Here is a 27399-nt window from a genome sequence, read left to right as displayed (position 1 = left end):
CACCCTTCTTGGCAAATTGCTTGATAGGAACCAAGGATTGGTGAATAAGATGATATATTCCTTATTGTCTGACATTCCTCAATCTTGTGTGAGTTTGAAGTAAGTTCTGAAGAGTTTCTTTTCTTCATAGTGAAAGTATGCAATTTCCCATAATGGATGTATGTCTGTATTATCAGTAGAAACAAAATCGCCGGGGGGAAGATCTAAAGTTTAAGAAAATCTAAAGAAAAAGAAAATCTTTCTTTTTCACCTTATGTCCTTCTGCTTTACATTTCCTATTGGGATCTTTTAAAAAAAAATCTAATGGCCTCCTGCAAAAGATCAAATTCAAAAGACAACTATAGAATACAACTCAGAATGTTTTGAAGCTACATCAAAGAAAATAATTAAAGAACTGTGGTGTTTAGGAGCCCATCCTAATATAGCTGCTTCTTGAAGGACAGGCATTTATCAAACATAAGCATTAGGTGTAGGTTAGACATTTGGTTGCATAGCAAAGAGTTTTGATATATTATAGAAATAATTTAGTGTGTTGGAGCGGAGAGGTTGATCCAGTGATTCCAGCATAATGTATGTAGAAAGTATTAAAACAACGTGCATGTACTAAAATGCGTATCAGACCAAAGTTTCAAAGAAGATTCAACCAATTGTTCCTGTGACTCGCACAAGCAAAACATAAAAGTCAAAAGTCTGCTGATGTTGTATGTTAGCCACAGGTGGTATTCAGCCAGTTCTCTCCGGTTCGGGTGAACCAGTAGCAGCAGCTGTGGGAGGCTCCACCCACATGCCCGGACGTAATGCGCGAGTACTGCACATACACAGGTGGTACACGCATGCTCACATTCATGAACTGGTAGGGAAGGTAAGTGAATTCTACTGCTGATATCAGCGTTTCTCAAACAGAAAGGCCTTCTCTTTCCAAACTGTAGGAATTTAATTCCAGCACATCTAGATGAAGACTGCTGTATAACTTAACTTTAAATTCATTGTACTGGAGATGGACACTGTATTCTTCAATAGCCATTGCTATTCCTTAAAAACTATTTCTTTATTTTAGTCGAATGAAAGAAAACCCAACTGAAAATACAGAAACTTGCATTTTCATCCACAACATTATGATAGATAGCTTGGCAATACTGCAAGCATACCGGTAGTAGCTGAATTCTTCCATGGAGAACATGGTAGCTTGTACATATTTAATCTCTGTCTCCCAATGAACCTCATTTATTAACCATATTATGGTTTATTAGCCAGTGGCATTTATTAGCCATTGGCATCTCAATGATGCCAATATATTTTTTACCCATTAGCTTAAATAGCATTGCAAATTCAGTAAATGGATTCTGCAATAAAAATATTACATACTCTCTATGTGAACATTAATAAACTAGCCTTCGTTTCTTTTAAATCAAAACGCATTTGAATTTATATTCTGCTTTGTGAATATAAACACCCTTTGCTTTCTCCATAGAGAGATTCTTGAAGTGACTTGAAATCTTCAGGACTCGTATCTATTGTTGTGATTGGGCTTTGTCTTGAATTCTAACAGAATTTGATATATCACTTCATGTTTCTTAAGATACCTGACTTTTTCCTTTATAGTTTAACACAAAGCATTCCTAATATCAACATAACAAGCACTTGATCCCCTTATTATTTCTAACCAACTAAGAGTTACATGATTTTGCAATTTTTGCAAACGTTTACAGTGATGTATTTCCACAACTGTATAGTTCACAATGCCTTGAACCTCCAGGATGGGCATTAATTTGTATAACCACATTTTTTTTCTTATTATGCAGCACAATTAGTATTTCCTATAAAGGAAAGCCTATCTGGTTCCTTTCATGGGAACGGGGTGGCACTAATCAGGTAAAAAAACATATTTACCGGAATGCTTCTTGTTGTAGTACAGATGCTCAACAGAAGAAGCTATTGTGATCTCATATCATCACGCAAATGACATTTTTACATTTGTGTAAGTTGCATCGTATCACTGGTGTCAATTGTGTCCCTATGTCATGACATATGTGGAGTTCATTTGTCTACTTTCAGTCCCACTGAGGATGCCTATGATTTTTCCCTCTTTCTAAAATGAGCCATTGGGAAATTTTTGGGATTAAATATACAAATTATTCCAGATTTTTTTTTAAAAAAAAAAGCAGTTCATTTAAGTAACTCAAATTAAGACTTTAGCTGATAAGAATGATGATTCATATTTATAGACTATCATGTAGAAATCCTAAATTTATTCTGCAAAACTTTTATGACATTTGTGAATACCTATCAACTGTTATACTAACCAAACTAATTTTGATTGCTATCCGGTAACCAGATAAGTTTGATTAGTCTTGATTGTGTTAGCATATTGCCCTTTTATATACGGCTTCTGGTCGAGTCTTTGAAGTTCTGGGAAAATCCAGGTCTGGATGACTAACTCTGGAGTTATCTTACTCTTCAATCAGTGAATGGCTTCACATGCCAAAGTCATGCTGAAACTTTTGTTTTGACTGCTGTTGGAACTTTCCTCTTTAAGATCCGAAACCACAATGTAGTAATCATTCCAGCTATTCTTATGTTCCAATAGGAAAGGGGAATATGAAGAAAAGGATAAAAAAATAGATTTTTAAGTTTTTATTATATACATTTTAAAGAATATATCCAGTGCAAGAAAGCTCCTGGGGGTATACTTAGTATATTGTTTAATTTCTCATAACATTAAATTAATGATAAATAATATATAACAGACAAGGAACACTACAGAAAGGATCCTTACAAGGATTTGAAGTCGAGCATAAAACAGTGTTATAAAAAGAAAATGACTTAGATATATAATTTTATATTAACGATATGCCATATGATTATCCCAACAAAAGTTTCTTAAACGGCTATTCCAATATGAGAACAGTTTATAGTTACATTTCAATTATGTATTTACATCTTCTATTTAGCTTTAAATTGGTCATGCATGGTCATGCAAATTTGGTCATACATGGTTCCATTTTGTCTTCACAATAAACCTTTGTGATAAGATTATAATGAGAGATTTTGGCTTGGTAATATACATTGTGCTATGACATGGTTTATTTTTCCATGGTTTAATAAACAGTATGACTGGATTCAATATGTTGAACCAGAAACCATGGATTATAAACCACAATATCTGGATTATAGAAGACTTCATATAAAAAATAAACAAATATAAGGTGGCTGATGATGGGTTTATATGAATTTAGATATGGCAAGTCGCTAAACTAGGTCTGCCATATTTCCAAGGTAGGCATTATAGCAATAGCAATAGCAATAGCAATAGCAGTAGACTTATATACCGCTTCATAGGCCTTTCAGGCCTCTCTAAGCGGTTTACAGAGAGTCAGCATATTGCCCCCAACAATCTGGGTCCTCATTTTACCCACCTCGGAAGGATGGAAGGCTGAGTCAACCCTGAGCCGGTGAGATTTGAACCGCTGACCTGCTGATCTAGCAGTAGCCTGCAGTGCTGCATTTAACCACTGCGCCACCTTGGCTCTTATAAAATTGGTTCTATTTGTACATATAGGGAAACAATAAATTTCTCCTTAAATAAAGACTGTAATTCATTATGGCAAACCTCGTCTGTTGCTTTCATACCTCTTGTTATTGGTTATTGTATCTATGTGTTGTTCTTGTAAATCAGGGATGAGCAGAAAAAAGATCTGAATTAGTGGGCAGAGCTCTTGATGCTCTTGCAGTTCAGAAATGTTTTCTGAAACCCAATTTCTTAATAATGGGAACAAAATGACACCACTACCACCACCCCACACACATATGAAGAAAACTTAGAATAAATTGGAGAGGATTTAATTGGGAAAGACCAGGAGCTCAATTCAGTGATATATTATTTTTAATTGTATGTATTGTAAACAAACCAGAGTTCGTTTCAGAGTTGGGCAGCCTCAAAATTGGAATATTAAATTAAATTCTTACAAAAATCAGGAGACTTTCTATATTTAATACACTTTATCAGACCGGATGGTAAATCCAACAATGTGGAAGGGTGTAGCAATGGCTGTTGCTAGGTTAGATTTCTCAAAATTTCTCACAGTTGAATCGTCTCCCAAAGCACTGGTATGGGGTTGTGTATTGAGGCATGAGAAAACCAACTGACATTGGATGGACTATCTGTTTTGGATTCATGTATTCTGATAGGTTCAAAACTTAGAATCCAAGCCAAAACCAACAGATTGTGCTACAGCTATTAACAATTCCTATATATATATATATATAAAATATTATCCCCACTGGCTCAATATAGTTTTCCATTAACCTTCTTTTGGTCTTCTGCTTGTTAAATTTCTTATATTTATGAATGCAAATAGTCTCATGGGAACCTCAGCCGGATATAAAAATAACTACTCCATTATCACTCTTTGGGATATATCCTATCTCACAGAAAGATTCTCATTGTAGGAATGAATTAGACAGACAGCCGAACATCCTGGGCTTTTGGGAAGGTTACATTAAAAACGCACAAATAAATCGTTTCTTTTTGTGATGTTCAAGAAAGAAGAGATTGCTGATATGTGTGTGTGTGTGTGTGTGTGTGTGTGTGTGTGTGTGTGTGCGCGCGCGCGCGCGTGTGTTTATATTAATATATTTTACGTGGCTCAATTCTTCCAGGATTAATATTTCCGTCTCTGTACATTGGATAGCACATTCCATTGTTAAACTTCCAACTTGGGAATAAGTGTGCTGAAATTGGCTTTTTATTCTTTTTCTGCAGCTTTGATCATATATTTTTTTACCTCTTTAACATACCTGACGATATGCGTGCCCGGAAATAGGCCTCAGCGAATTCCACCGGGGTGTTCCCCCACCCTCTTTTCTCACGTGGATGTGTCTAGAAAAGAACGCACATTCCCGATTTTGCCCCATTGTCGCCTCTGCAAAACTACCCCCAGCCGCCTTACCAACTCCGCTCCCCCACCACCTCCGGGCGCCACGCGCGCGCAGCGACACCTTGCGAAACAGACGGGCGCCCACGTGGCTCTGCGTAACCAATAGCTGCAGGAGGGTGGGACCGAAGCGGGCAGGTTTGTAGCATTTATTGGCACTGTGTTGGCCGGCCGGCTCTAGGATTCTAGTCGGCCGGCAGTCGTTGAAGTGGCGCGTCGGCTCCGCGGGGCGGCGGGGGCGGCAATGGAGCGTGTCCCGCCTTGCGAGGCTCAGGCGGTCTCCCCATTCAGAGAGGGGCTCTTCCACTTCCCAAAGGCGCCGGTGAAAAAGCAAGCGGTAAAGCGGCACTACCACAAGCACAACCTGCGGCATCGCTACGAGTTCCTGGAGACGTTGGGCAAAGGCACCTACGGCAAAGTGAAGAAGGCGAGGGAGCGATCCGGCAAGCTGGTAAGGAGGAGGAGCGCGCTGGGTTTTTTTTTAAATTCCAAAAATTCATCTGCTGCCTTTCGGCTGGGTTATCGTCCCGGGGGTGGGAGTGGGGGGTCCTGCTGGCAGAGAGGATGATGGATCGTGAGGTCCCAGCTTCGCTTCTATTCTGTGCGCCTGGTTAGAAAAGACGGCCGGTTTAACATTATACTGGTGTGCGCCTGATGGAAATTGAAACTCCGAAGTGACCTATGCATACGTGCTCCGCGTCTATTGAGGTTTCAAGCCTTTGATTCAAGCCTGCAAGGTTGCTTGCTGTTCGGCTTGTTTGCAGCGCTGAGAAACTTGGCTTTTCAATAAACCTGCATGAAGTCGCGCTAGCAATATATAAAGAGAAGCTATCACGTGTTTATTCCTACTTTTAATTTGTTTTCTTTTCTGACCCAGTCAGAATCCTTGCCTTGTCTTCCTCTTACGGATTTGGGGGTTTTTTTGTGGTTTTTTTTGGTATGGATAACCTTAAAGAAATCTGTCCATCCAAGCGTCCTTTCGAATTTTCCCGCTATTTGTTTGCCTGCGTCTGTGCTTGCAAGTGAAGGAAAGCCCTCTGCCTTCCTAGCTTTAGTCTGTAGGGTTTATCTTTTTTTTTGTCCTCCAGTTTGTGTAGCCCATGTAACGGCAATCTGTCCCTCCTCCCTTTCCTTAGCATTACAGAATGCTGTGGTTTCGCAGCCGTAGCCGGTGATCCCTTGCAGCTGATGTAATGAGGGTTGATCTCTCCTCCTCCCGTTCTTTTTTCCCCCTTCCCCGGTAAACAGCGCAGGGCTCACTGGCTGCTGTAGCTCAACTGGCAAAGCTCTTGACTGCGGAGGGCTTTTGGCTGGAGAAGGGAGGCGTTTTGCTGCACAGTGAAAGTAATTAGGAACCTACACCCTGCAGGGTTTGCTGATGGTGGGGGGAGATTAGCAGTCTTTCAAGAAAAAAAACCGGAAAGCCAGCAAGAGAAGTGGGATTGCATAATGGTTCATTATTTTAATTATATTGCACACTAATTGTTATACTATTTGCAGAAGATTTTTTTTTACAACAATGTATTGGATTAATCTGCAGTTCCCTTCCAGATATTATCAATGTTTACCCATGAGTGTGGTCTACACATTTCAGTTGGGTTAAATATGTTTGTGCTGGTGGCTTTAAACAAATGTTTCCCTGTTTCTGTTGAAGGGCATAAAGCTAAATTTAAGATACCTTTAAAACACTAGGAGTTAACACTGATTTAAAGATGCACACACACACATATTAGCTTTTGTTCGGTTGGATCACAATGGATTTTACAGCATTTGTTATGTAAGTGGCCCAACTTATTGGATAAGGAATTCTAGGTTAATGCAGTAGTGCAAGAAATAATGCAAAAGTTGCATAGTGTGTTAATTCAAAATATACTTTAACAATACGAATTAACATGCAGTGAGACAGGCCCATGCAAATTAAAGGCAGTCTTGCAAGACTTCTCATGCCTCCTTTAAATCATTCTAGCTAGTGAGGAAGAGTGATAGGATTAAGGGCAATTACATCAGAGCAAGGGTGATAAGTTAGAGTGCTCTTACAAAGCTCCCTGCATGGCTTTTCTTTTTGATGATAGTGTTTGGTGGACTGAGGTTATTCTATGGGTGGTTTTGGCAGAGTTGTTGATGCTTCCCCTTTAAAAGAATGGGGGGGGGAGGATGGCCATCTTGTGCTTCTATGTTTATTTCTTCCCCACTCTTCAACTTTTTTTTAATGTCATTGATTTTGGCATGAATTTCCTGCCTGTGTACTGTTTGCCTCACTTGAAATACTGAAAGCTAGTCTTATTGGCTGGAAGTTAAGGGGTGGGGTAGGTACAGTATCCAGAAGATCAAGATCCAAAGTTCTCTGATATCTTCCTTTTAACCTTGTTTTTCCTGTGTAAATTAGCATTGCTACAAGAATGTGCATTGGGCGGTTATGTAAGCACTGTGTAAATTTGCCCTAAAGCCTGCGTCTTTGCTTTCATTCAGTAGAATACTGTAGTTTGTTGAAAGAACTCATCATGATGGTATTGTTTGTCTCTCCATAAACCCCTACATAAGATATATTGCTTAAGCAGGATTGACAAAAGTTTAGAAATAAATTATCCTTGGCAGCACCATTGGTTTGAAGCATTAGTAAGCTGGGCCGATGTGGGAAGTAAGCAGTTCGAGTCATGCTGACTGAAGTCACAGATCTTGTTTCCCTGTGAAAAGAGAGATTACATGTTTATACTAGCCTGGAAGAATAAATATTATAAGCTTACCAACAAAAATAGCAAGTAGTACAACTTGACCTCTTTTTTGCACCATGCCCAGGTTAGTCAAATTTGAATCCACATCCTAGTAAGTTACTTTTATCTCTTTCTTTTTCTGAGAAATCAAACATTCGTGAAGCAGGCAATGACAAATCAATTCTGTGCTGTTGCCAAGAAAACTAGATGGAAGTCCTCAGTAATCCCCAGAAGTTTAGCATGACTTGACTAAGTGTTTATCTTTTTATTCCAAAGCCAGCATCTTGGGAAATAGTCATATTGCAGTACTATATAAGTGCTTCTAATTAATTATGTATCTCCTATCTTAATTCAAATCATAGCTTTGAATATCACTATTGTTTCTGCTTTCAGTTGAACAAGGTGTACATGATAATTGACACCTCTGTTCAGAGGATACATCTTGTTGTTAATTGTAATGATCAGCTTTCCCCAACCTACAAATGGCAGCTATGGCCAGGAGGGCCTTTGCACAACTCCATCTGATGAGCCAGTTGTGTCCCTCCTGGATCAGGTAGCCCTTCAGTTACTCACACCACTGTCATCTTAAGATTCAACTGTTGCAGTGTGCTCTACATGGGACTATCCATGAAGACCACTCAGAAGCATCAGCTGATCAAGAATACAATAGCATAAGCACTAGGGGCCTGCCTAGGCATGCTTGCATGACACACCTACTTCATGAGCTGCACTAGTTGCCAATGTGCTTTTGAGTGTGATTGAAGGTGCTGGTTATCACCTGTAAAGTTCTATGTGACACGGAGAGCTGAGGTTATCTGAAGGATCGCCAATCTCCAATGGTGTCTGCCTCACTAGTAAGAGCCATTAGAGAGGGCATTCTCTAGGTCTCCTTGTTTAATTAGTGTTATTTTTCAGGACCCAGAAAGTAGATTCTTTGACACACACCTGGAATCTTGTCCCTGCAAAATCCTACCATGATGACATTCCAGAAAGCCTTGAAGACCTGTCTGTTTTCCCAGATCGTGGGGTAGGGTAGATGACCCCCTTATTAGATGTATTTGTTACATCATCATATTTTATATTTTTGTATTTATTTTTTATATTGTCAACCACCCCAGAGTTGATATGGGGATAGGCAATCATGAAATCTAATCAGATAAATGATAAGACTTGAAGGCCTTTGAATGTATTGGAACTGCCATTCCCAAAATTCTCTATCTTGATTCAGTTAATTTAACCCTAGTGAATGGTCTTGTCAAATTACTTACTATGTTTAGATTTAGACTTCAAATAAATCCCCAAAAGTTTGCTCAGTAATGTATCTGATAAAAAAACAAAATAAATTCAAACCAGTGTAGAAATCAAGACTTGAAATCAACATAGAATGTGGTGTAGCTTAAACATTTAACCAACTTTTATACATTCATTTTTTTTTAAAAAAAAATGTTCTACTACTTTCCATTGCTTTTGAAAACTATTACTATTGTAACTACCCTGAATTGCTTATGTAAAGAAATTTGAGTACCTTGTTTTTTTTCCTCTTAGAAAGTGCATATGAAACTACGGAGTGCATCCATGGTGAAGCCTGTTGGCTTCTATTTCAGTTTATTATTTTGTATTTATAAGCTAGAGAGAATAGCTTTTAGTCCTTGGCTTTCTGCCAGAGCAAACTATAGGTCTGGATTTCTATAGTTTTACTAACAGAATATAGTACTTACAATCAAGGGGTTGAGCTATGCAAGAAAGAAAGAGGAGGGTGATTTTCCTAAAAAGAAATAAATTAATTAATCCACCTCACCAATACCCAGGATAGCAGCAAATACAAGGGATTTTGACAACCAGATTTAAGTCTTGATTTCTTAGGAATAAGGCAATGCATAGAATGCGGAACTCATTTTCACACAGCTGGCAAACTTTTATTACCTTTTAAAGATCTCTTTTCTCATTAAAACCATAATTAAAGTCATATTTGAAATGAGCGCTCAGACCAAATTGTAACAAAAAAAAATCTGACTGGCGATAAAGATTGTCCACCTGCAATCATAATTTGCAGTTGTATTCTATGAAATGGTGTTATATTCTAACCTAGTCTTTAACTAGAATATGGGGCTGATTGTCTTAAACCCATTTTCCAATGTTCCACCTGCGCATAGTCACACCTCCATCTAGAGTCAAATGGAGTAGATTCAGTAAAAACCAGTAAAGGTATATAATATTGATTATTCTTGTATGTATGTCATCAAACATTATACAATGCTTTTCCCTCAATATTGTATGTGAGTTTTTCTAGAAATATATGTTTAATTTAGAGTGAAAAAGGAAGCTGTATGACTTAGGACTGCATAGTTAAATGCTGTGTCTGGCAGGGAAAGGAGACAGATACAAAGCATAAAATTTGAATCTTAACAGCATATTGTAGGTAACAGTAAAAGTCCATAGAAAGATATACTACTATGTAATTTGTAGCAGGAAAAGTAAAACAACAACAACTCCAGCCTACTAAACTGTTGTCTCTTATATGTGAGATTACAGTTCTCACAATGTGCAACCAGTACAAACTATAGTTGTGTTGATTCAGGATGATGAAAGCTGTGTCCCAACCAGGGGTAGAATACTACTGGTTCGGGCCGGTTTGCCCAAACCAGTAGTAAAAAATGCTTTAAAAATGTTTTTAAAAAGTTCCGACAATCAGCTGTGCCGCATAATTTATATTCCTAGAAAGCAGGAAAGTAGTATCTAAATCGTGCAGCACAGCTGTCCCCACCCCCCACCTGCTATTCTACTTACCTTTGCAGCAGGGGTGAAATGCTCTGAAGTCTGCTACCAGTTTGCTTCGGGCACGCATGAAGCAAACTGGTAGTAGACTTCAGAGCATTTCACCCCTGGTCCCAGTGCATGTTGAAGATATCAGAATAGGCAATAAATATGAACAACTGGATTTGCCGCTTGTAGCTTTTAGGATTGTCCTGATAAGACAGAGCATAACCCAAGTGTACTTGTCCCTTTATTCTGGGCAGTTTTCATAGAGGTGTCTTTTTTCTGAGGGATGCATCTTGGACAACGTCCTCAGAATAAAGACAAGGTGGTGCTTCAGCATTAGCAGCTCTGACCACTTTAGGCAATCTTTCTAAACTTCTAAGGGCAATTCTGCCTTGCTTTGAAGAAACATTTTAGACCTCTGAGTCAGTTAGGAGTGCAAGTTGGGGTTTAGATTTAAGAAGTGGATTGGAGGAGGACTTTTATAGGTTAAAGAAGGCAACTGCTAGTTTACCAGGAAATGCTTTGCCCACCAGTGATGCACATTCCAGAAGCTTATCCAAATGATGAGGCAGTGAAGTGGGAAGAACTGGAGATTGAACCCTTGAACCTAACACAAAGGCCATTTAATGAAAGAAGCTTATGCTTATATTGTAGTTCTGCACAATATAAACCACAGAGAGGAGAGCTGCTGATCTACAGATATTTTGGATCACGTTCTCAGAATCTTTGACACTGGAGATGCTCCAGTGTGATACAGTTCATTGCCCATGTGCTTATTGGTGTTGTGAATCAAAACTTTTGCATGAGTCTTATTCCCAGTCTTCCCTTGCACTAGTTGTTCATTTGTGTCTCTCCCTGCCCCATTCCCTTTGAAATAAACTAATTAACTCCTATAGTTTTTAAAACAAGTTTTTAATTAAGACATGTTAATTGGGTAGAACATTTTAATCTAGAAGACATGATATTGGGAAAGGCTGCCAAATGTGAATGAAACAAAATTTGTAGGTAGAAATTTTTTTCTTCAGTTTCTTTTATCTCTTTTCGTTATCTTTTGTGATAGGAAATCATGCTCTAAATTATTTTAGAATCTATATTATTTAATTCAGATATTGGGAAGGGTTCATGTCAGTTCTTGAAAGTATGGATCCTTACATACCACTCACACTAGATGTGGTTCCCAGTTTGCGGGGGTGGGGGAGTGTATTCCTTGCACAGGCAGGCCTGCTACTAACCTATTTGATCTTTTTGTGGCAAGAGATGATTCATGATAGATAAATATATCTCTTAAGTTCATATAATTGGTTTATATTTTGGAAATATATCCTTCCCTTTAAAAAAACAACAGTACATCATAAAGAGGAAGGAAATGGTGAGGATGCAATGAGGGATCAGACAGCAAGGCTATGATCACAATCCCAGTGTGACAATTCATGTGTGGCAAGTGGACAACCTCTTAAAAAACTAGAAAGAATGTACATAAAAAGATGTAAGAAAGATATAAAACATATTGGGAAATAGGATACCAATCCTTATTCTTATTGAATTTTCAAGTGAACATACTCTGTTAAGGTAATTCGAATCACTAAAAATAGCTATAAAATAGTAAGTAATTAGTTAAATACTGAAAATTATAGATTGAATGAAGACATAATTCTATCTATAACAGAAGCTGAATTTTGGATGCAGCACAAATCCATATATAACATTATAATCCAACAATAGTTTTCAATTAGGATTAAACTCTTTATCAGTGTAACATGTTATTCTTAAATCAGACCAATATTCCTATTATCTAATTAGCCATTCTTCCAAAGAAGGAATCAAAGATTCTTTTTCCCCGCAGTGGAAAAGTGGCCAACATTAATGTGTAAGTATTAGATGAATATCTTCTCACTGCTTAGCGTTTTCTGAAAACAGCTTCACATGAAATGAAGAATAATGTTCACATTAGTACAAAGGCAAAGTCATATACCTCTGATTTGCTTGTAACCCATTGAAACAAAAATAGATGTATATCTGCGTAAACTGAATCTCAGGTGACTGATAAAACTATTCTTTCTTTAGCAAGAAGGGACAGTGAATTTGCTTTTTAGACTTCCAAGTTAAGATTCAACCTAGCAGGTTATCCATCTTTTCATTCTACCACTAGTTGGGAGTCCAAACGATTTTGTTGCTGAGGACTGGAGAACATGCCTTAAAATACACCATCATCTTTGGGAAGAATTGAATGCTCTCTGCCTCTCTCTCCCTTTATAGCAAAGAAGGAATTTGAGTTCATTGTGGCTGGATAGGAGAGCTCTAACATTTCTGCCTTTGGGATGCAGGACTAGGCCTCCCTTTCCTTGTTGCCAGGAGACTTAGTATTATGTGTCTTCCAGGATCCTTTTACAGGATTAATGCTGTTCCGCATTCTTGTCTGAGGGAGGATATGGAGGTTGTGCCGGATTCTGTTGAAAATTCAACCCAAGACATGCATTGTCTTCACAATCTCTTTGAAAGAGGATTAACTACATCTATTCTTTAGCGTGCTCACTTTCCCTCTCCTTCTTTTACTTGGAAAAGAATTTTCATAATAAAGCAATCCTTAGCAGTCTTTTATAAAGTTTGCTTCTGTTATTTCAGATTTGCAGCATTTTGACTAGCTGGCTATGTTGGAGGAACCTCTGTGTTCCTTATTATTTTTAAATGTATCTGTTCAGAAGAGAAAATAGTACCTGGAACTTTATGGCTTTATTTCAGTGCCAAACTGTTTTTTTAAAAAAATCTGACCAAGTGACTTATTTTCAGCCATAATGGATGGCTGAGGATAACAGAATGTTTTCATTTGCAGCAAATAAAACATTTAGAGTCATGTGCTCTGCTCACTTTCCATTCACTAGCTATGTTTCATTACAAGAATTCTACCAAAACACCAAACTCCTGCTCTGTATTAAGCCTGTGCAACGTTGCTGCTTTGAAAAGAACCAAGCAGATACTTTGTTTAAAGAGAAACAAAAGATGTTTAATTTAAAAATGAAAAGTCCTTTTCTTAAGAGGATCTTTAACCAAAATGTTTCAAGTGCCAGTGTGCTGACATCTTTGTGGTTAGCAGATAAATTCTTGCATTTCTTAACCCTTAAAAAAAACTTAACAGCATAAACACAAAAATCTTTAAGCACTGAACTAATTCAATAAAAAGGACCTAGAGAACCTTCAGATTGAGGCAGAGATAAATCACATAAAAATATTAAAACCATAGAATGCTCAAAATGTATGCTTCCAAATTGGGGGGGGGGGGGCAAAGTAAGAAGCAATTTTTGGGGTAGTGGTTAAGATGCTAGACTAAAAACAGAGAGCATGACTTCTAATCTTCCTTTGGCCATGAAAGTCTGCTGAGTAAATTTGGGCCAGCCACTCTTTCTCAGTCCAACTTTTATATCACAGAATTGTTATAGTGGGGAAAAATAGGAAGGAAAAGCATTACTGTGTGCACTTGAAGCGATGCACAATAAAGGTGGGGTACAAATTAATATTTTTTTTAAAAAATCAAAAAATGCATTGATATGTTTTATATTTAGAAAGATTGCTTCACTGTTAATTGGGGGAAATTGCATTTCCAGGTTGCTATCAAGTCGATCCGGAAAGATAAAATCAAGGATGAGCAGGATCTTCTCCATATTCGAAGGGAAATTGAAATCATGTCTTCTCTCAATCATCCCCACATCATTGCTGTTCATGAAGGTAAGAATTGTTTGTTTAAATTTAATTTAAATTCATCTACTTGTTTTTCAGGCCTTTCACTATTCAGAAAGGGGGGGGGGGTAATGGAATTTTAGAAATTGTAGCTGTTTTTAAGACAGGGAACTATTTTTATCTCTATAGTTCCAAAGCTGCTTAATGCTGCATTTGCAGAATATGAACACGTAGCTAAATCAATATATTTCAGTGGAATGATTTATTTATACATATGCTGTACTTTGAATTGCCTCAATTGCCAAATTTTCTAGGCAGATTATAATTTATTGAAACAGACAATTAAAGATTGACTCATCTGATCTGTGGCTTAATACACCTGCCATGGCCTCTTGCATTTACGAGGATAGAAAGCTCTAAAAGAGACACTTGGTAAAGAACTTTCCTTTTTCTTTTTACTGTTGCATATTGGCACAAGCTGGAAATGTGGCAGTATAAAGTATAAAAAACATCTCAGGGCAATGCCCAGGAAGAGTTTAAACTGGTTTGGTCAGTCTTGATTAGGAGGCCAATTACATAGTATGTAGAGGAAAAATAATATCAAGGTTTTCTCTTCAAGCAGTGCTGGCCATGTTTCCAGTTTTTACACATAAATAAATGCTATTCTTTGCCCTTTAAACACAATGCTTGAAGTGCAGCTGGATAAGTGAAACACAGCAACACTGAAAATTTCCCATTGCACTTTTCAGTACTGTTCGTATTTGCTCCTTGTTTTTTCTTTCTTATCTTTTCTTTCTTTCTTTCTTTCTTTTTGGTGTGTGTGTGTGTATGTGTACAAAACAACCTGTACATGTTCTGAACATCAGTTGATTCTTGTGATTTTGAGACTGAGACTGAAGAACTTTGAGTCTGGTTAACTTCTTTGTTCATTGTATAGGTACTATGTACAATATCACGAAGGCATGACTAGGTGAAAGAACTTAAAGCATTGTGTTAAATAAGAAATAGAAAAGTTAACATTTCAAAAGTATCATTCTGATTATTGAGGGGTATCTGGGGATGTGGTCAAAAACATCATGATGTGTGGCCGTGATTCTGCCATCAAAACTTCACTTATTTTTTATGTGTCAGACATGAAAACTGGGCCAAACTTTGGTCACACCATCTTAACTTTTTAACTGCTTTATTGCTACCGATAGTATTGTAGTCCAGAATCGAGAAAGGCAACATACGAATTGGTAAAAGAAAAAATCTGGTCCTGTTCTAAAGTTAAACCATTATTATATTCAGTGATGAAAAGAGACTGTATCCATATACTGATCCCTCAATTTTTTGGCAGGTGGCATGGTCTGTGACTAAAATTTTGTTTTAGTTGCAGCTCATGATATTTCCTAACGGGAATTTCATTAAACCTAAATCTAATTTGCCTGCTACAGTACATACCGCAGCAGTTAAAACAGTGTTAAACTATTTGGCCATACATTTGCACAAATATACAAATCTCCAGGTTAGGGCAGGAACTAAAGTGACAGGTTTATTATTAGAAGAATTTGGCATTAAGATATCTAGAATTCTTCTTTATAATTGTCCCTAACCTTTTCTCTGTTCTTGTTTATATAGTATTTGAAAACAGTAGCAAGATTGTCATTGTGATGGAATATGCCAGCAAAGGAGATCTTTATGATTACATTAGTGAACGTCAGAGATTGACGGAGCAGGAAGCTCGGCACTTCTTCAGGCAAGTGGTGTCGGCAATCTATTATTGTCATAAGGTTAGTGAAAATGAAAAAAAAAACTAAATATTTCCATTTATATTTTCATATCCATGTTTTACATCTAGTTATTTAAGATGGTTGAAAGCTGAAGCATAATTACCTTATTTAAATATCATAATGGGGACACATGAGTTTCCGGCAATCTATCAAAAGCACAAGATTTTGTTTTCAGTTTTCCCTTATAGCAGTGTAATGCTATATTAGTTTAATATGGAATACATCCATGTGGACTTATTAATAACATTGTTGACTGGTGTCCTTAGCCTTTTATATACATGGGGAGCGTAATTGAACTTTGTTCTCATTCCTAGCTTTCATAGGAGGATGAGTTTTCACCTTCCATTATGGAGGATGTAAACATTAGAAAGTGGATGTCTTCCTCAAAGTGGGGGGGGGGGAGAAGGATTGTGTATTAAGATTCCTGTTACAACATCTGCACAAATTAGTTTATGGTGGTGTTAGCTGAAATGTCCCATCTGGTCCTAGGGAGGCAACCGTGAGAAGCTGCATTAGGAAACACATTTACAGTGAAAAACTACGCTAGCAAGTCAAAATTATAAGGTTGTGTGATTTTCGCCTGCTGGATTTGGGGTACTGCTTAAGGCAGTAGGCTTTCTCAATAAGGATGGTTAGAGTAGTATGAATTTCAGGTTTACCCTCAGGAAAATCATATTGGCATGACATTATAGTGGATTAAAAACTTGATAATGTAAGTCTTGATTTTTCTTTACTTACAGAAGGGTACTAGGGAAACCTAGATTGTGCTGTCCTATAAATACAGCAAACCCTACGTCCCCACTTTCCTGTTTTGTTTGGGTGTTTAATGGGAAAGAGAACAGATAGCAAACTTTTCCATCATTGAGAATGAGCTCTCTTCAAAGTAATGGAGCCTGAGCAATCATCTTTAGAAAGAATACCTTGCCACAATTGCATTAATTTGCCCAGAGCTTTCAAATTACATGCCAAACATAAGTCACTTGTTATATTGGGAAGCACCTGCTTCCATTCATTTTGTATTCAAAGCTAATGGCACTTGAAAGTCAAGGGGAAAGCTTAATGTAACAAGACTAAGGTACAATTTGGACAACCTCCTTCAAATAGAGCTTGTCAGTCTGGAATTCTAGACGTTTACTGGTCTTATTTTGCAAGCTTTGTTCTTGGAAGAAAGGGGAAAAATAGAAGTAACTCAGGAAGTAATGCTGGGGCTCTAGGAATGTTAAGGGCTATAGATGAGTGTGGGCAGTCGGTGGGAACATACTGCATTCCTTTGCAACTAATTCCATTGTCTTAGGACACAGTTGGAAACTGATAACAACTTGCTTTTTGCAAGGAGATGTACTAGTTAGGAAATCTGCATTTTGCAACATCCCCCTATTAGGGGACTTCTCAGTAGCAAAAGGAAATATGTCACCAAAGCATCCTGCAGACATTATTGGGAGATTTCATCTGTGTTACTTAATAACAATTGTGCAGGAAGTTCTACTACTACCATTTCCATACAATTGCACATTCAACATGTTTATTGCATAGAAAATTATAGATTTGAAGCATTTTTATTCAGTGGTACAAAATAGTTCTTAGCAGGAGGCTTCTGGGGCTTTAGTTCTTATCTGTGGGTTGCATTGGTAAGACTGCAGGAATTCCATATTATTACTTTGTCTTCTTTACTTAGTATGCATATGACGATTCTATGTTTGACTTACATCTGTACCTCTATCTGTTGGCTTAGTATTTTGCTTCATAGAAAAATAAATATTTAAGCAAAATACTAATATGTGACACACAATTAGATGGGATGAACTAAGGTCTTTGTTTCCTCTTCTAAGAGGAAAAAATAAACAGGCTTCCGTTTTTCCCCCTCAACAGAATGGAATTGTTCATAGAGATCTGAAGTTAGAAAATATTCTTTTGGATGCAAATGGAAATATTAAGGTAAGTTGAAATTCGCCTGAAATTGCATTTGAGCACTTCTTCCTATGGTAGTTATTGAAGAACTTAAAATATGATGAAGGGCAATTTAAAACAGCAATTTTGAAATGTTTGGATAGTATGTGATGAATACCCCACTTCTCAATCCTCCTCCACAAATGCAGATATTTATATTGGCAGGATGGATTTTAGTGGAGATGCTGGTATGTTAAGCCTTCCAGTGTGAAAATGTTCTAAATCATCTTAAGAGTTTGCACGACGTCATTGCAGATTTGGCTAGTTAGGCCGCAAGACTGAATATTTATAGCTTGACAATGTTCCCTTATTTTGTAGAATTCAAAACATGACTAAGATTCACAAGCAGTCAGCTTTAAAATTGGCTACTTTTAGCAAGGTTGCTACATTCTGCGACTTCAAGCTTCAGGCACTGATGCTTCCACTTTATCCACTGACATCTAATAGATTTCAGAGTTTCAGAAGGGAAATATGAGTTCTTCCTTTTTTTAAAATATCTTCAAAAAACTAAACGATGCTGTTATACAAACCCTTGATTTGACTATTTGTGTGTGGATTACTTGGCTCCTGTTAACAAGAAAAAGAAAATTAAAAACAACTAGTCGCCAAGAAGTTTAGCTTATCTTCTGTTCTGCTAAACAAGCAGATTGATAATGCAGAATGGGAGTACAAGGTGACTCTTGGCAAAATAGAATACAAAAAGAAAATTATGTGGCTTGTTTAAGAACAAGAAAAGGAAGACATTTGTGGGGCAGTAAAGGAGACTTTGAAACATTTTTTAGACAAACAATTCAGTTGTGTAACTGAGAATGATTCATTATCTTATCACAATTAGCCAAGATGGCAAGTGTGATGTTGGGTATAAAGGATTTCTAATTAAGCACAGATTGAGGGCACCAGATTATGTCAACATTGCACATACATAACAGTAGGGTTTCCATTGTGATTCTGTGGTTGCCACCTTGCTCATTTTGATCCTTTTCCTTTAACGTGTTGCTGGGCCTAGGCCTCAATTTATATTACCCAAACAATAAGATGTTGTCAAATTGCAAACTTTTAATATATGTGCTGTACTGTCTGGATCAGGGGTTCCCAAACTTGGCAACTTTAAGACATGTGAACTTCAACTTCCAGAATTCTCCAGCCAGCTGACGGGAATGCTGGGAGTTGAAGTCCATAAGTCTTAAAGTTGCCAAGTTTGGGGACCCCTGCTCTGGATGATCTGATAACTCTAAATCTAGGACTAGATAGCTTGTGTTTATGTGGACAATGCAGAAACTGAAAGGCTTTCAGTAAAAAGACAATTCTAATTGATTTGGGGTTGGAAAGTAATGTTTGTTTTTTGATAGAATTAAACAGCATTAATCTGAGATTATTCTTCCTCCTTATAGATTGCAGATTTTGGCCTTTCCAATGTTTTCCAACAAGATAGGCTTCTTCAAACCTTCTGTGGCAGTCCCCTCTATGCATCTCCTGAGATAGTTAATGGAAGGCCTTACAAAGGACCGGAGGTAAGAGAACTGATTAAATAAAAATTCCCCAGTACTGGAGAAGCATTAATACTATTCAGGCTGCAAACCACATAGCAGAAATTCCTGGCTTTTCCCACTGAATACTTAATTGTTGCAAGATTATGCACCTGATCATGCATATTGCATTTAATAAACTCATTGGATGCTTAAGAGCAAACTGATGGCCAGAAACTGCCATGCAGTTTATAGCCAAGATACACCCTGAAAGAATGACATTGTTATTTTATTGGCAATGATCAGGGCAAGATATTTTTATTTGCACTTCCTGATGTGAATAGCGGTTGCCAACATAAAGATCAAGAAAGAGTTTTATTCCTTGGATAGACTGATTGCAAGTTAACAGTTGGCTTTTATATCTGCAGGTTGACAGCTGGTCTCTTGGTGTTCTTCTCTATATTTTGATCCATGGCACAATGCCATTTGATAGCCATGATTACAAGACACTGGTAAAACAGATTACAAGAGGAGATTACAAAGAGCCCACCAAACTTTCAGGTAAATTGAAATCGGATAAAGGGTTTTCTGCCTAAGAAATAATTCCACTTTATTTTTATTAATCAGACACCACTTTGAGTACAGTTTTTATTGCAGTAATAAAAAGGAGTATTTTTCCAAGGCTTACATTTATATTTCATGTGATTCCAGGAAGAACTGAAAACAAGATATTAAATTAGTGGCAGAGAAAACTTTATAATTCAAAAGGCCAACGATTAAGTGTAATAACAGAAGGAAGTATTGCATTCTTTGACAAAGTGACAAAATTAGTGGACCAGAGGAATGCCGTCGATATAGTTTACTTCAGTAAGACATTTGATAAGGTAGACCATAACCTATTACTAGATAAAATAGAAGAATGTGGGTTGGACAGCATCACCACCAGATGGATTCGCAACTGGCTGACCAACCGCACTCAATGTGTAGTCCTCAATGGAACTGCATCTACATGGAGGGAAGTATGTGGTGGAGTACCCCAAGTACTCTTCAACATCTTCATCAATGATTTGGATGAGGGAATAAATGGGGAACTCATCAAATTTGCAGATGACACCAAACTGGCAGGAATAGCCAACACTCCAGAAAATAGGCTTAAGATACAGAAGGATCTTGACAAACTTGAACATTGGGCACTATCTAATAAAATAAAATTCAATGGTGAAAAGAGTAAGATTCTACATTTAGGCAAGAAAAACGAAATGCACAGGTACAGTATAGGTGATACCTTCCTCAATAGTAGTAACTGTGAGAGGGATCTTGGAGTCCTAGTGGACAACCATTTAAATATGAGCCAGCAGTGTGCAGCAGCTGCCAAAAAAGCCAACACAGTTCTAGGCTGCATAAACAGAGAGATAGAATCAAGATCATGTGAAGTGTTAATACCACTTTATAATGCCTTGGTAAGGCCACACTTGGAATACTGCATCCAGTTTTGGTTGTGACGATGTAAAAAAGATGTGGAGACTCTAGAAAGAGTGCAGAGAAGAACAACAAAGATGTTTAGGGGACTGGAGGCTAAAACATATGAAGAACGGCTGCAGGAACTGGGTATGTCTAGTTTAATGAAAGGAAGGACTAAGGGAGACATGATAGCAGTGTTCCAATATCTCAGGGGTTGCCACAAAGAACAGGGAGTCAAAACTATTCTCCAAGGCACCTGAGGGTAAAACAAGAAGCAATGGGTGGAAACTAATCGAGAGAAGCAAGTTAGAACTGAGGAGAAATTTCCTGACAGTTAGAACAATTAATCAGTGGAACATCTTGCCTCCAGAAATTGTGAATGCCCCAACACTGGAAGTCTTTAAGAAGATGTTGGATAGCCATTTGTCTGAAACAGTATAGGGCAGTGGTTCCCAAACTTGGCAACTTTAAGACTTGTGGACTTCAACTCCCAGAATTCTCCAGCCATATTGCATTTCAAACTCTATTACCAAGTCAACTGCTTAACTTGGATTACAGATTAGTTTATGTCATTTTACGGCTGGATTACTTCTGTGGAAGGGTAGCTCTTCAGATGCTTTGCATAAATAATCTAGAGGAATTACAAAAACAAAATGGAATACACTCAGATGGCTGAATTTGAAAAACAAGAAACTCAAAACATTTGTTGTGGCTTATTTGCAAACTGCTGGTGAAATACAGTATGTTTGAATGGGTATAGAATTTAAATAGAACAACTGGCATGCTGCTTCTGAGGATCACAGTGTTAGATAAATACTAAATTCACCAAGAATATTACATTTAGCAAAAATTAGCACAAGATATTATATTGATGCTGTAGTACTGATTGCTAAAATAGTTAATTCATTTTCTAAAAATTATTATAAATGCAATAATCAGATCAGACAGTCTTTCATATTTTATGCCAACACTATAAAAACCAATAGTCTTGGAAAATGATTTTATATACACTGGAAAAAAAATGTAAAGATTGAAATCACTTTCCAATTGTTTATTTCTTTGCTAAACATTAACAAACCATATAGTTCCACAAAATATATCAAGTCGGCTTGATATATGCTAATGGTGAATCCAGAACGCCGAGCTACCATTGAGGACATAGCCAGCCATTGGTGGATCAACAGGGGTTACAAAGTACCAGTTGGGGAACAGGAATCTTTGCGAGAGGATGAATCTCCATTGGCTACTGTTGCAGATTGGCTCCGCCGCTCCTCCAGGCCTCTGTTTGATAACCACTGCCAGGATATTGTATACTTTCCATTGGAAATTGGATGTAATTCCTTCCATAGAACTGGCAATATTATGACAAATTAAGTAGTCGGAATAGGCATTAGGCTGAAAAATAATCTCATATTTGAGAAACAGATATTTCTGAATTGTAATTCTATATATAGGCTTGTATAACATTCAGACTTTGAGGTTTTTTTTCCTAACAAAGGCTTTAATATCTAAGTTTTACTTTGATGAATAAGGGGAGAGTTCTTAGACAAAAATCTTTGAATTCTTTTTTAAACTTAGAATTACCGATTGTGCAAACTGATTATCACTTTTTCTTAAACTATAAAAATGATGTCTTCTTCCCATGTCCTATCTCTTATCTAGAAACAAGTCCTTAAAACTTCACAATTTAGTTGTGATCAGCAAAAGTTGATTAAAGGTTACCAGAGATAACATCTCTATTTTAACCTTGATCAAACAGACCAACATTATATTCCTTCCTTTTACTGTTAATAATCTTGATTTTTAGCCCCTTCAAATTATATTCTAGAACTTGATTTTTTTCCATTTTTTATTGTTCCTTCTAACAAAATTCTTCAAAGCTTTAGCAAGCTTCCTTTGAAAATATATCATTCCAACATAATCTTCAGCTCTGCTTTAGATCAGAGCAATTTTTGATTTGCCATTTCTTCTAGATAAAATATTACATAGTGAGTTAACAGTGAAACCTTCATATGGGAGGCTTTTCTTTGAATTCTTGCACTGAGCTGAAGGTTAGACTTGATGTCCTGAATTACCCCTTCCTGTGAATGTGAGATCTATAAAAATATATTCTAATATTTGCAGTTTTGAAGCTTCTGGTGGATACAGATCCAGGTCATTAGCTGAAATAGGATCTTTTCCTCTTGTGCTAAAATTAGAAAGTACTTCTGCGAAATGAAACATGCCCCTTATCTGTATATCTCATATGATTTCTTTGATTTGTAGATGCCTGTGGCTTGATCCGATGGATGCTAATGGTGAATCCAGAACGCCGAGCTACCATTGAGGACATAGCCAGCCATTGGTGGATCAACTGGGGTTACAAAGTACCAGTTGGGGAACAGGAATCTTTGCGAGAGGATGAATCTCCATTGGCTACTGTTGCAGATTGGCTCCGCCGCTCCTCCAGGCCTCTGTTTGAAAATGGCTCCAAGATGCGCTGTTTCTTTAAACAACACATCCCAGGTGTCACGTTGGAGAAGCAGCGTTCACTCAAGAAGTCAAAAAAGGAGAATGACGTGTCTCATGCTGTGCAAGAAACGGGCCTAGCACCAGAGAGCCAATCCAAATCAATCCTAAAGAGACCTAAAGGCATATTGAAAAAGAGAAACTCTTGTGAGAAGTCCCAGGGTCCTTCTTCAACTGTGGTAGCTCCTCTTGATACACAGAAAGAAGACAGTACTAGATCTGCAGTTGAGCTAGCTTGTGTCCTGTCCTCCAGATCCTTGGCCTGCCATACAGCGGATGTTGTAGCTGTCCCTCCAGTGCCCAAGAAAGGAATTCTGAAAAAGCCACCGAAGAGAGAGTCTGGCTATTACTCGTCTTCAGAGCGTAGTGAATTTGCAGATGTTTTAGACTCTGAAAACATAGACTTCAATGCCAGTGTCTTTGTGGGCACTTCCTCCTCCACTCAGAACTCAAGTGTCAATCAAGCCAGGCGGAAAGGTATTTTGAAACATAATGGCAAGTATTCCTCCAGCAGCACTGAGTCTGATGATGTGCCTGACAAAGTCCTCCCAACGTTCCCTGAGCTGATCTTGCCCAAGCTGTCCCTCGGTTCCCGCATTTGCCCATCCAGTGCTGTGAGTGAAGACAGCATCCTTTCCACAGAGTCCTTTGACCAGCTTGATTTGCCTGATCGAATGCCAGGAAGTGGAGGAGTCTCCATGCGTGGCTCTGTCTCTGCAGATGACCTCTTGCAGCTGGAGGAGGGAGATGTGGAAACCAAGGGCCGCCGACTCCGACGCTGGACAGTGACTCAGTGCCAAAAACCTCTTGCAGACAGTTGTTTCTCCCTGGCAGACTGTGATAATGTTACCGAAGTCTACAAACGGGCTGTGACAATCAGCATGAAACTAAGCTGATGGACTCATTGCCAATAAGGACCACTGACACATGTTTGCTAATTGTGGCAAACATGTTTTACAGCCCAGATTCTGGCATTCTCCAAACAATTTGCACTTCCCATTCAGATGGATAAAGAACTAAAGAAGCAGAGTCTTTGTCTTCACCCTGACAGGGCTGGGAGGCTAATTTATTTTTACATGTTCCTTGTTTCTTTGAGAATGTAAAGGAGCATTTACATTCTTAACATTGCCTGTAAAATGGTACAACAGGGTAGGGCTGTGTGTTTGGAGAGAGAGAGAGAAAAAGAATATGTTGATAGAAGGGCAGCGGCTGTAGGAAAAAAGTAAAAGTGTAATGGGCTTGGAGTACTGGAGGTTGGGAGAGAATGAGAAGGCATCTGTTCTCTGTAGAGTAATGGACTAAAAGGGATGCACGTTTTTTTCTCCCAACACCATCCACAAAAAAACACAACTGGAATCATGAGTAACTCATTCCATAACATTCTCCTTGAACAGCCTTTATCTCTCCAAACAGACCCTGATGATCATCTCTAATCTTAGTGACTGGAGTGATGATATTATTTGCACTGTGTTTCTTTAATTGCACAAAGAAGTGAATGTGTTAGAAATCCTCTGAAGGGAATAAAAAAAGATTAAAGCAAGGTACTTGGAAAGGAACAACTAAGGTTCTGGTTCATTGGAGGGTATCTGCACTATATATTATTTAGAATTCTAATTACCCCAATATACTTGGATGGAAAAGACAGAGAAAAGGGGGCTCACTAAAAAGATTCAGTTAAGCAGCAAAACAATTGATAAAATGTAGAACACCCCCCCCCCCAAATGGGCTTCCATCTGTTAGACTACAATTCCCATAATCTTCAATCGATTTAGGCATGCTGGTTGAGGAAAATGGAAGTGAAGGACCAACATATATGGAGGGAATCATGCAGGAAATACTGACTTCTTTGAAGTTAGATGCCCTGGTAAAATCTGGATATAGTAAAGGCACAGAGAAGTTCAGAATTCACTATTCTGTTTTCTGTTTTGGTTTTCTTTTTAGAATGCTAAAAGGGCCCTTTATCTTGAACTTGGTTTTAAAAAATGACTAAAATATGGTACATTTTTTTGCTCCTTCCAAAAAAGAATGCAAAGTATAATTGCTGTAACCCAACTGTGTTGTAAAATGAATGTTCCTGTAGCTTTCAAGTAGGCACTTGTGTTTCCAGAAATGTGTGCGTGTATAGCTAGAGAGGTCTGAACTAGAATATGCAGTCTAAAAGGTCAAGTTAATGAGGGCTAGGTGAAAATTGTTTAATGGGGAAACATGTTTGTGAATAGTAAGGCATAGCAAGTTTTTTAAAAAAAAATAAGCATCAGGTCCTTCCAAATTACAATAAATATAGTTGCCTTTGAAAAGATGGTAGGCTATGACTTGGAACCCAAAATATATTTAATTAACATATAGGAAGATACCTTTCTTTGAACTTCCTGATGTTCTCCATATGTCCCAGAGGGTCTCTTTGTTGTTGAAGTGACCCTCCTCCTGAAAGTTACTGGAAGGAAGGAAAGGGCAGACAGCCTCATTCTGGGGTGTCCAAAAATTAATCTGTTTTAGGAATCCAGTCATTATATTTTCTCCAGATGCCTGTGCCTTCTATATATGGGTTGCAAAAAACCAGTATGTTTGCTAGAGAACATTGGAAAAACAGGAAAACAAATGTCTTTATTTTCTAATTATTTCTGGATTTTTGTGGAAAGATAAATCTGTTTTTTTTTTGTCAAAGTAATGAACTGTTGCATTTGTGTGTGTGTGTGTTTTTTTACAAAAAAATACTGCCTTTTTGACCAATATGTACTTGACAGAAATTTTTTAAAAAATAAAGAAGGTATTCTTTTTTTAAAAGGCAATATAGTGTATTCATAATCGGAAGAAGGCGATCTGTAAAAGTGTCCATATTGTAGCATTTGAATTCAAAGTACCAAATGCAGTATCTTGCCATGTATTTTCTGGGTTAACCTTCGAAGTACTATGTTATAAAGTATTGTTCTTCCATCCGAAAAAGATAAATTTATAGAAAAGTGGGACCAGAATTTTTTGTCTGTGCATAAATTGATGCAATGGTTATGCAAGAAATAATAATAAATAATAATAACGAATTGTGTGTTGATGTTGATGGTTACTATTCTTTCCTGCCCAGGCCAGTCATTTTAGACTCCCTGCCAGAAGGGTCTCTGAAGGGGAGGGCAGAGTCCAAAGAGAAGAGATAGCAAATAGAATATTTTGGTACAATCCCCCCTCCTTTTGTATGCTCATGCTCTTATCACAGATGACTTAGCCTTCCATCCTTCCAAGGTGGGTAAAATGAGGATCCAGATTGTTGGGGAAAATATGCTGACTCTGTAAACCCCTTAGAGAAAAAGCACTGTGAAACGGTACATAAGTCAAAGTGCTATTGCTAAGTGCTGCCGCTTCTTGTACCATACTCATCATCGGACGTTGGAGATCATGTTGGCAATCCTATTTTTATCAACAGCTGCAGAAAAAAGTGCTGTTGAGTTTTGTCCAAACCAGTCCCTTAGATTTTGAAGCCATGATGTTCTTCTGCCGGAACCTCATTTTCCTTCAATCTTTACTTGGGGGATTACGTGAAGTATGGCATATTTTTCTGGGTGTTGCATCATGTGTCCCAAATATTCTAACTTTTGCCTTTTTATGGTTTTGATAATTTCCCGTGACTTTCCCAGGCTTATCACCTCATTTCTGATTTTGTCAACTTAATTTATACATAACAGTCGCCTGTAAATCCACATTTCAAATGCTTCTAGCCTCTTCAAGTGGCTTTCTGTCATAGACCAACTCTCCATTCTATAGAGTGCTGTTTTTTTTTTAAACATTCAGTTACATAGGGTTCATATTTCTTTGGCCTTCTTTGCTTTTCCTAAGATATTTTGGTTTATGATACTGCAGATAAAAGAAGTAGCAGAGCCACCCGGTCTGAGCTATTAAAACAGAGATAACAGTTCTGCTGATCACACCCAAGGCCCATATAATCTACAGTTTATTTTCAACAGAGTGCTGATCTGATTTCCCTGAAAAATGTAAAAACAGGGTTCTTATCTTTGATATAGTCTCATTCATCATGAACTTATCTGCTCTCTTTTTGAAGCTGTTCAGGCTGGTGAATGTTAACTGTATATGAAGGAAGTTAATAGCACTCTTGTAACCGCATTTAGAAAATGAAATGCAACCTTTGTCCTCTGTCAGTTTCATTAAGTAGATCGAGGGC

At 37.7% G+C, this 27399-nt stretch overlaps 1 protein-coding gene and 1 long non-coding RNA gene across 2 annotated transcripts; one reads left to right on the top strand and one right to left on the bottom strand.

Moving 5' to 3' along the window:
• Positions 1 to 1276: 1276 nt before the first annotated feature.
• LOC116508815 lies at positions 1277 to 4993 on the bottom strand. The gene is made up of 2 exons (XR_004255421.1): positions 4798 to 4993; positions 1277 to 2572 (listed from the first exon to the last, which is right to left on the bottom strand). It is a non-coding gene; the product is annotated as an uncharacterized LOC116508815 (long non-coding RNA).
• Positions 4994 to 5086: 93 nt separating this feature from the next.
• On the top strand, positions 5087 to 26269 carry NUAK2 (NUAK family kinase 2). The gene is made up of 7 exons (XM_032217556.1): positions 5087 to 5385; positions 14005 to 14125; positions 15698 to 15849; positions 17719 to 17784; positions 19188 to 19307; positions 19691 to 19823; positions 22989 to 26269. Exons 1-7 carry the CDS (start codon positions 5179 to 5181, stop codon positions 24125 to 24127), a joined length of 1938 nt encoding a protein of 645 aa, XP_032073447.1. The 5' UTR covers positions 5087 to 5178; the 3' UTR covers positions 24128 to 26269.
• The last annotated feature ends 1130 nt before the right edge of the window (positions 26270 to 27399 follow it).

This window comes from Thamnophis elegans, chromosome 5 (genome assembly GCF_009769535.1).
Source record: "Thamnophis elegans isolate rThaEle1 chromosome 5, rThaEle1.pri, whole genome shotgun sequence".
Classification (NCBI taxonomy): domain Eukaryota; kingdom Metazoa; phylum Chordata; class Lepidosauria; order Squamata; family Colubridae; genus Thamnophis; species Thamnophis elegans.
Note: the sequence above shows the minus strand (reverse complement) of the source record. Positions and strands in the feature narration are given on the sequence as shown.

Bases quoted from the DNA above. Each gene is read 5' to 3' on its own strand.
- NUAK2 (XM_032217556.1), top strand. From the start codon at position 5,179: ATGGAGCGTGTCCCGCCTTGCGAGGCTCAGGCGGTCTCCCCATTCAGA. The intron at 5,386-14,004 runs GTAAGGAGGAGG...TTGCATTTCCAG, and splicing joins GGGAGCGATCCGGCAAGCTG to GTTGCTATCAAGTCGATCCG. The intron at 14,126-15,697 runs GTAAGAATTGTT...TTGTTTATATAG, and splicing joins CATCATTGCTGTTCATGAAG to TATTTGAAAACAGTAGCAAG.